Here is a 10,141-nt window from a genome sequence, read left to right on the forward strand (position 1 = left end):
GGGCTGTGCGCCCCCCCCCCCCCCCACCCCCCAATTTCCAATCTGAATTTCTGTTTGTTTGGTCTATTCTATTTATCTGAATTGCGAAGATCTCTGGGACATACTTGGGAAACTATGTGACTGTGTTGTATGGTTCAGCAAATATTGCAATATCTAAAGAAGTTTAGTTTGAGAGATTACCAAAAGGGCGGGCTACTCTGTTTTACGTTTTTTTTTTTTTTTTGAGCTCATATTTCTCTTTTACTCAATACATCGGTGGCAAGATAAATTTTAAAATCACATAGGCAAGATACACACTTGCCCTTGCTTTTGATGTTTGGCCTTGGAACAAGTTGCGTGATTTGTATTAACATAACAGATTTTGCACTCAAATCGGTTGTTCCATGGCCTGTGCCTTGCAGTTCTATGTAACACTTGCACACAATTGCATATGGCCGTCCCTTTTAAATTTGACTTCTATCACCATGGTAGACTACTTAATGTCCCCTACCACCTACAGTCAGGGATAACCATACCTGCATTTTATGATTGTAACTTGTAGGCCATCACAATTTATAGCCATTCCTCGTAGGTCCTAGTTAGCTGCTTCAGAGGCATGCATGTACACTATGTTTTAAATTGGGTACAACTGTATTCTCATTCTGCAGAAGGTTTGTCAGTCCTTCAGTAAACAGTGCTTGTTCTTCAACTGCTCCAGCGGTACCTGCTACACAAAATACAAATGCACCTTTTTCACAAGACACAGGTTGTACTTTTCCCACTTTAGATTACTTGCAATGGTATTAACGCTCTTCACAATGCTTGGATTAGGTTCAAATAAACTTTCAGTTCTCATATAATTTAAGGACCGCAAAACTACTGTAAATTTGCCAGAATCTTGTTTGAATAACTGAAAAAGGCCAAATGCAGCTCCAATAAAACTTTTTTATGTTATTGTATTAGGGGTCTTAAAAATCCTAACAATCAGCTTTTCCTCCATGAGCATTAATGCCCTTTTTATCCTTGTATATTAATCTTTAGGCTGCTCAAGAAACTGCCTATTCATAACTTTCAGGAGTGATTTTGCATCAGTGAAAATGTATTTTTTGCTTATAGAATGTATAAATAAATACCTGGGAAAAGAAAATACGTTTTGTGCAATTACTTGTGTGTATAAATGATATTTTTTTTTCCAGTCTTCACGTGCATGAGGTCACACTTTTCTCTTTTCAACTTTATTAACTTCGCAATTTTGTGATATTTTTTAGAGCATATAATTAATTACTCAATAAAAAGAATCTCTTTCTCTAGTGAAGTATATAAACTTGACAAGCTCGGAACAATTACTATTGGAGTTGTCTTGGTCAACATTGTTTTAGTCAACATGGTGGTGTAAATAAACATAAGATGCTTTCTTTGTTGATTATGATGTCATATGGAAAGATCACATCTTGAGAAGAGATAATGCCACTTTGCGGTAAAATTTATTCTCTTAATTAAATTGATACTGTCAATTGACTACCTTGAATGGGGCCAATCTGTCCTCCTTTCCACGTTACTTAGAAAATATTTTGGTTTCAGTTGGATGTTAATTCCCTGTTGCTACTTTGAGGAAACAGGTTTTGTTTATATATACTGGGACTCTAAAGCTTCCCTGGAAGACATGCAAGAGATGTGGAGTCATTCTGAAGTCGCAAAGGAGTGGACAAAATCTGGAGAAAAAAGAGGAAAGGTGCGCTTTTCACATGATCAGAACAAGAGACCTTATCTATCCCGGGTAGAAATGAAGGTAGAGATAAATAAACATGAAAATTCCTCTATATTATTGCCATAAAGATGATAAGTTTTCCTTTAAGTAACATCTTGCGTGGAAGGCAAATCACTTAAGCATACTGGCCTATAACATATCAGTAGCCTAAAACCAAAAAAAATAAAATTGATAATAGTGTGCATGGATTTTTCATTTTACATATCATTTATATGGTCATGATGTTAACGGTCTCCGACCATATCATTGATGAAAGCTTCTCTCAGATCTCAACTTAAATAACAATGCTTTTAAGAATGTGAAATACGCCATTAATTATTGTGCACATCACTAATACCAACTTCACGCAGGCTGTTGCAGACATAATTCTTTCAAAGCACTTCAGCACAAGGGGTGTTAAGCCTGTGAGTATATGTCCTAGCTAGTAGAAGTTCCTTTTTCTGTAACAAGATGCTAGTATATTGCCAATTCGTATTTCCTTTTCTTTTTCTGTGTTTCTTCTCTTCTTCTCTTTTATTTCCATTTCTTACAGCTATTTACGAGTGGCTATTCAAACCTGCCACCTGCTTGAGCGGATGATCCCACATTCATTTGCTAAGTATTGTGATATGAGCTTGTGTTAGGAATTTGGTCCACCCAATAGCTTGAGCTTTTGGGATGGAGGCTCTAGCAAAACCCAAATGATGGTGCATGCACTCCATCCATCCTGCTGAGGCATTTCTCTGTCATGTGGATTGGATGCATCCAAAGTATCAAAATAATAAAGAATATCTAGTTGAGATAGATGACCTATTGGAGAACTGGCATCTTATGAGTATGTTGAGTCCCATGTCATGTTCAGTATTGCGCTACAAGGGTCTTTAAAGAGGAGAAATGGGTTAGACCACTTTTTCTGATCAATAAGTTGGTGGGAGTGGATAGCTAATCTTAAAACACACATCTGTTTTTTTCTCTTGCTCACAATTTCTTGGAAACAATGGATAATATGATAAGCATGTGCACAGTATGTGATTTTTGCTCATGTTTGATTTAAAAGCACTGGTGCTGGGGTCATTGGTTTACTCGAGATTTTATTCCTTGGGAATATTACAATGAAGAGGCTAGTCTTAAATAAAACTGATCTGCTAAGGCAGCGAATCTTGCTTTTCTAACCAGATTTCAAAGTTCACCTGACATTTGAGTAGTCAACGAGGTGGTTAGATTTTACTGTCACCTCTATTGTGGTTTGTTTCAGTTCTTGGACTTTCTATCCTTGCCTAAATTTCATTTTTCTTGGACCTGTACCCTGCTCAATATTTTTGTTCTGTGTTCTTTTTTCTTGATGCTTATTTTCTGCACAGTCAGTCCTTTGTGCTCTTGCTGAGATGGTTAGCATGCGTTTTGTTAACGGGGTTGGACCGCGAACTGGATTAATGGGGATCGACTACTCTACAGCTTTCTGGCTTTACATGTATGCAAATACCAAAGTAAATTTTTGAAATTCCAGGTTGTATAGGGTAACATGTACCTTTTTAAAAAACCCTACTCGTGCATCTGAAGTTTTGGTAAAATAAAAAATTAAACAAGTTTGGCCTTGCTAGCTTGCTACATTGCATTTTGATTGAAAGCTGGGGCTATTACAGGTGGCCTGCTCCCACTTTTCCTTAGCAATTTGACATTAAGTAAAGTGGAATCTTTTTATTCATCAATACCTATTTGAGTGCAAAACTCTACAAGACTCCTACCACCAGAAATGTACATGTATATATTAGATGGATCTTTTCATTTGTATCTGGTTTTATGTCGTTTCTCAAGACCATTGCTAAAATGTGCTTATTTTTCTCCTTGTACTCAGGGAGTTGGGTTATAGGGCTTACAGAGTAGATTCTGTTGACGATATGACCAAGCCATTTGTGTCTGTGTACTTTGGTGCAGCTTATTTGGCTTGGTTATCGGAATATGAAGGGAGGTGAGTTCGGTCACCTCAAAATCTGAATTGTAGGTGGCCTTTTGTTTAGAAATCCTTTGTGATGTGTCCCGTTCACAGGGAAAGAACTCCACAGTTTGTCGTTCCAGCTTATCTTTCTGGGCCAAAGAACGTGAACCGTCAAGAGTCTGGTCCCCTTTGGCTCAAATTCGAGCAAGCTTTGAGCAATTACGAAGACATAAAGAGGTAGTCCCCCCTCATTTGCGTATCCTTGAATGGAAAAATCACTATTTTTCCATATTGCTGATGAGTTCATCTTTGCCTTCATAGGGATCCTGGAAATTGCACCATCCTGTAAGCGGTAAGCTGACCAACGAAGTGAAACCATCGTTCAAGTTGGATTGACTGATGGATATTACTGTCGTTATACAAGGCAAATGAAATGAGTGAAAACTTCTTTTGTGTGGAATTAAGTTAGCAAATACCAGGGCAGATCCTAGCAGTAGGGAGAAGAAAGACTAGCGGTGGCTTCTTCTGTCCTTTATTGGCCTCCTATACAGTGGATTGAGTAATCAAACAATCATATAAGATGCCGTGTGAAAATGTGATCGTTTTGGCTTATTCCTAGAAGGCTTTACAGGAGCTGTCAGTGGCGCTTCAACTGGTTTTATGGTTAGAGCCTGCGGTGTATTGGAAGACGATAGGAATCGTATTCATCATGTATAGATACGCCGTGACTGACAAGTCAGCACAATTTGTAAAGACTTGGCTTCGTTTGGAATGAGTTATGAAAAATGATCACTAATTTTTTTAAAGAAGGGAGATAATCACTAAGTTAAAATAAAGATTTCGCATTTTCATTAGAGCAAAATCTTAATTTACAACTACAATATTAAATTGAATCTTGTTCCAAGACACATAAAACGGTTTCTTTCTGAAAAAATAAGATGCCATATTATAATAAACAGCTAGTGTGATGTAAGACTCTAACTCACGGACGAGTTGTGATCCTTTATTCTACTATTTTTTACCACAAACAGAGACAAAAGTTCCACCTAAAAAAGATGCTAGAAATTATTCATAAAATATTTTGTTTGGGATGAAACTGAGAATTGGATGACATTTTAGGAGCTAATTTGAGGTTTATCTTTTCTCTTTTTTTTAAGGCTAAATGATCCAAAATGATTCCGAACTTAACCCCTGATTTTTAAGGTTTTTTGTTTATGTGACATCACACTATTTGTTTTCAGTAAAAAATAAGCCTTTTTTCAAAGTTCAAGTCCCTTCGTCAATTTTGCTTATATCACATGTTCTTAACTTTTTATAAGCCTGTAAAAAAAAAACAAAAAGTATGTTTAAGGATGTTTTTGGATAATTTGGTTTTGTTTTTTTTCGAAGTAATAAATGCTTTCCCAAAGGTTCACACTTTGCCCGCTTCACTAGCTTCTGCGTTCTACAGAGAGAGAGAGAGATGGGAATCCGGGACTACATAAATTCAAGTGCCGATTTAGTGAATCGGCGTGCGTTAACACCTGCAAAGAACATATGCTGGACCTCTTATTCTTACGCCCGTGCTGCCGTTACCAGAATAGACACCGCCGCCAGAGTTAACGCCATCCCCGAGTTAAACCGGCGATTACAGGACGAAGAAACCTGGTCCATGATGAGCCATCTCACCATCAACTGTGCCAAAAACGCTGCTATTTTTGCAATTCGCGAAGGTGTCAAGACTGTCCCTGGTACGCACACAGTAATTCACTCCACTAGCTGTTGGTTAGTTTTAATTTATTGATTAATTAATTAATTAATTCCTGTAAGGTGGAGCGCCAGTTTATGAAATTGTTTCAAAATCAATTGGAAATAACGGAGTGGTGGGGGGTTCCAAAGAGAAGACAAACAAATTGGAAGCTGAGGTTGAGGTACTGAAAAAAGAAATCAGTGAATTGAAAAGATTGAGCAACCAATATGAGGCAGATGATTATATGAATGGTTGTGGATCCACAGCTAGAGTGGATTGTTTTGAACAGCCAAAAGTAGTGAATAAAACCTTACAAGGTGCAGTGGTCAGATGTTTTATGAATAGACAACAACCAGACAGTGCGATCCGGCGTTTCATGATGGAGGGATTTGCTCATGTGTTAGAATACGAGGTTAAGTCTGAGAATTAACAACCTCATAAGTGATAAGAGGGAGTTGAGTCTTGTGGCGTGTTTAGTATATTAATTAAGTATTATGAGTGTTTTTATTATTAACTTGATCACCACTCTCTTTTTTTCATCTGAATTAAGAAATATTCGGTGCTCTGAGATATGAAATGGTTGGGACTGTTCATTTCTGCATTGTTTTTTTTTTTTTTTCTCCTTGTGGCTCAGTTGTTTAACCTAGAAATGTAAGATGTGGATTCAGTTTATCTAACCATTTTCTCTAACATAATCCAATATGCACAATCTTGATTTTGAATTTGGAAGGTGGTTTAATGCAAACTAATATGATTAAGACATTAGTAAGCTTTTGCTTTACCTGGGAATGTGACAGTTCAGACTTCTCTGTTAGTGTTGAGAGCAGACACATCTTCTGTTTCTTCGTCATCATCAGCACTCTCCTCTCCCGCCGCCTCTGCATCATTTGTATTGGCCATGGAATTTAGAGCTTCCAAGAAGCGTAGTTCGAACCCTGTCTTTCTCCCAGTGACCGGTCAACAAAACACATTACAACCTCTACCTTACCTTCACTGCCTGGATTGACATTTTCATTTAACAGGTCGCACCTGAAGACGTATGATCTCCTTCGTCCAATGGCAGCTGAAGCACAATCTACTTCGTAACATTCTTGGTGTAGTTGATAATAAAAATACCTTGATCTTGCGCTGAGTAAACGCTGGATATGGCAACACTAACCAGCATATGCCCGCCACAATGTTTAGGCACAATAAAATGTGTTGATTAACCAAATTGTCTCGCCTCCATTCACTAGACATGTTATACTTGCCTGTACCATACCCCAGGGCCCAAAAATCATGCCTATGAAGATGTCATGGATGTGTCTCACTATTGTTTACAGTCACAGTATTAGCATTTTGTAGGACGACGTCAACTGTTGAATTGAACCATAGGCTATACATGCGGTTGCTTGAAGTACCATTAATATTTTTTGCAACACTGTATACGTCAAAATTTGCGAGCTCCTTTCCATCAGGAGGAGGGCATTGATCAAATGCGCTGGTCAAGTTTTCGAGTGCAATAAGGTATGGGGTCCGAAGAAGTGAGAGAAAGGTTGTTCAAGGACCATTTAAAATACCCAGCAACCCTGTTTTGTGTTACATAATTACTTTTCTGAGGTGAGAGGAGGGTGTTAATGAAACCTTGACGAGCCTAAAATGCAAAACTAATCTTTCATGATATATCATTCCAAAGAGGCCCTATGGTTGGAACTGTCGGAAGCTGCTTTTGTGGATGGTTTGGGTGGTAGTTGAAAATGGCTATGCCAGTTGGTGTTGCTGGTTTGCGACTAATTACATTAACAGTTTTCAAGTAGTTTATGGAAAGGCTCTTGTCACTTTTTAATAAGACCGTACGTCTCCCCAAAGTAGATGTAAATGTTTCTTATAGCGAATGGTTATACATACCTCCCATTCGCCTCTACAACAGTCATATCATGACCCTGCACAAGAAAATAAGAGTAACAATCATGGACTTTTTGAACTTGAATATTGAAAATTCAAACAGATTATCTCTGAAGCAATTGGAAGTTGGTGAAGTTATGGAATTACCTCAGTTTCAAAACTAAAAGCTGACAGGGAAGTTTAGCTACCAATCCTCAGTCGATATGTTTTTCCAGGAACAGAGTCAGCGAATAAGGAGAGCATTCAGGATCTATTGTATTGCAAACTCCAGCTGCAGAGCCTGAACTAGAGGAAAGAGAGCCGTTGTATTTTCCACTTCCGTTCATAAGAAGTGTCTGGATAGCAAAAATAAAGAGACATTGGTCAGTATCATCTGCCTAGGGAATATTATTACACTTAATGACTAATTCAAGATAATTAAAGAATTAGTTGAATTCACTTGTGGCTCTCCGTTAAAAAACAAAGGGTATGGCAGATGGGCCTGCAGGTTGTTCAATAGTACCTGCGCGTTACCAATCACTTAAGATTATGCTCCGATCATAATCATAAGAAAAGGGTTCAGAAACGCCGTCAGGAAGCGATCACTGTAATGGATCCATATAATACGGTTGCTCTTTGCATTCCATAATGCCCCTGATACAGTTATGTCCCCAGCCCGCAACAAAAAACTGAATGTTAAAATATGGTTAATGACATGTTTGAGATCAAATTAATTCTGCACTCCTGTCCTCCTTTTGAGACCAAAAAAAAAAAAAAAAATTATGCTCCCTCTCTGTTTCTATCTTCTTGTTCTTTTGCTCTCTAGTTTTAATCCTGGAAGACTACTTGCATTGATATCATTTGCACCAATTGAAAAGCAATTTAGCTTTAAAGAAGAATACAATCCTTCGTAATAATTTCCTTTCATGCATTGCTTTGTTCCAAATTCTGTAAAAAAGTATTATCGGTTATTAAACAATTCATAACACAACAGACATGAAATTCTGGTGAAATGGAACACGGCTTCCTGGACGTAACATTTGCTAGATGGAGGTGCAAGATTTTATGGTCCTATCGGCAAGTGGAAACCGCCCCGTCGATTTGGATGTTGACGTTTGTGCCTCAAGGTATCGTAGCTGTCTCCTGCCAAAGATTTCTGCAGTTTTTTTTGCCCCTCTAGAAGTGGAAAGTGCCAGTTCAGACTTCTTGTGGTTTCCAAGTTTTCTATGGATGTGGCGACGTGGGAGTTTGAAACGTGTCTTCTACCTGGAATTTTAGTTGAAAATCACTAAATCAGTACAAAAACAAAGTCTTGGATAGCCTTAATTTGCCACGTCAAGATAGATTTTGTTATATTGGGGTTAGATTGTTGATTTTGGAAATGGATAAGTGGCTATATTTTGACCTGAGTAAAAAAAAAAAAGGCCTAAGTATTATATATCTCAACTTCATATTTAAAATTTAAAGTGCATGCATATTTCATGTAATTCTGATGAGATAATCTAAATGTAGCCCTTAAACTCCAAAGATCCTGATTAAAGAAAAAACCTCTTTGGCAATGTAATCCAGCCCAGGTTGATAACCCAAAAATATCAGTAATGATGACATTATTGTCATTAAATTGCAATTATTGCATTTAATATTATGAGGCTGACGTGCATGGTTCTTCAACATATCACTGCCAATGTCGATCAGTTGATGTGCTTAAATGTCCAGAGTTGTAATTGAATAATTCTAAGTGGACAAGTATGACTCAGATGGCTATATTGTTACAGTAATTTTTTAGGAATGGCAAACTAAGGGAAGACAAACGCAGGACTAAAAACTATAATGCGAAGGCCTGGGAGACAGCTGGTACTGTTGGAAACTACAATGTCCTTGTTCACTTCAATTCTATGCTTATACACTTAAAATCTTGTAATTGCACGCTTAAGCTGCCTTGTTGCCTTAGTTCCCATAGGAGATAAACTTTTAAGTAAAGGAAACCAACCTTGAAAACTTCATCAATCACAGTTAGCCATCAAGGCTGCAATGAACAATGTTCATGCATGACAAACAACGATTAAGGGCACAACTATAAGTACCTGATTCAGTGGTGCTAATCAGCACAGAAAGCACAAATCATCCATTCCATTACATATTCAATTTGTTGGAAGGAAATGTATACAAGTAGTAGCATGGCCTCAGCCTTGCTAAATGCAGTTCTTTTTGTGGCATTTTTTGCATTGGTCACAGCAAGTGATCCAAATATCATCACAGACTTTGTAATCCCAGCAAACTCTTCAACAAAAATTGGTGGGGATTTCTTCACCTTCACCGACCTGCGAGGCTTCCTTATTTTCATTGCGCACACTCGAGGAAACTAGGCATAGCAACAGATTCTCAAGTTGTAAAAAGAATACAAGAACTCGCAAATGACTCTAGGTTTAGCCGCAACATATTTTGGAATCTGTCGTGGTACCATGTTTTATGAAAAAATAGAAGAAATTACATTTGATTTCCAAATTATTTTCACTTTCGTATGTTCACATAGGAATATAAGATTGGTCAGTGCACTAGCTAAGTCAGACTCCATGCATATTTTGGCCACCCTGACACCAAGCCACATGAACTTTCCAGTGAACAGCAGCAATTGATAACTGAATAATAAATTAAACCCTCGTTTTGAAAGTGAGAGATAAAAGACTCCACGCAGCAATTTACCTTGTCCTTCAACATGAATTACCCCGTTCCGAAATCCCCTGCCCCTTGAGGCAAAATCACAAGCAATCCCAAATATGATAGTCAAATCTTTTTGAAATTTCTTTATTATCTTTTAAATGAACATTTAATTTCGACCGTGCTAGATCAGGATTTTACGAGTTTTTCATGAAAGGACAACAACAGG

General features: G+C 37.7%; 2 protein-coding genes across 8 annotated transcripts in view; both read left to right on the forward strand.

Annotated features, from left to right (window-relative positions):
• Window positions 1-4,468, forward strand: part of LOC105120268 (uncharacterized) — an 8,797-nt gene extending 4,329 nt beyond the window's left edge. For 5 of the 7 annotated variants that reach the window (XM_011018551.1, XM_011018472.1, XM_011018532.1 and 2 more), the window contains exons 7-13: window positions 648-745; window positions 1,599-1,768; window positions 2,098-2,151; window positions 3,088-3,197; window positions 3,582-3,695; window positions 3,774-3,899; window positions 3,984-4,468. In XM_011018551.1, coding sequence (XP_011016853.1) covers window positions 648-745; window positions 1,599-1,768; window positions 2,098-2,151; window positions 3,088-3,197; window positions 3,582-3,695; window positions 3,774-3,899; window positions 3,984-4,011 — 700 coding nt within the window. In that variant the 3' untranslated portion in view covers window positions 4,012-4,468. Of the gene's footprint in view, window positions 1-647; window positions 746-1,598; window positions 1,769-2,097; window positions 2,152-3,087; window positions 3,214-3,581; window positions 3,696-3,773; window positions 3,900-3,983 lie in introns of those variants that run through there. The other 2 variants (XM_011018578.1, XM_011018583.1) reach the window with 2 other exon arrangements.
• A 580-nt stretch (window positions 4,469-5,048) lies between these two features.
• On the forward strand, window positions 5,049-5,992 carry LOC105120165 (uncharacterized). Its single transcript, XM_011018387.1, has 2 exons — window positions 5,049-5,392; window positions 5,472-5,992. Exons 1-2 carry the CDS (start codon window positions 5,125-5,127, stop codon window positions 5,819-5,821), a joined length of 618 nt encoding a protein of 205 aa, XP_011016689.1. The 5' UTR covers window positions 5,049-5,124; the 3' UTR covers window positions 5,822-5,992.
• Window positions 5,993-10,141: the final 4,149 nt, after the last annotated feature.

Source organism: Populus euphratica, unplaced genomic scaffold (genome assembly GCF_000495115.2).
Source record: "Populus euphratica unplaced genomic scaffold, PopEup_1.0 scaffold1.1, whole genome shotgun sequence".
NCBI lineage: Eukaryota > Viridiplantae > Streptophyta > Magnoliopsida > Malpighiales > Salicaceae > Populus > Populus euphratica.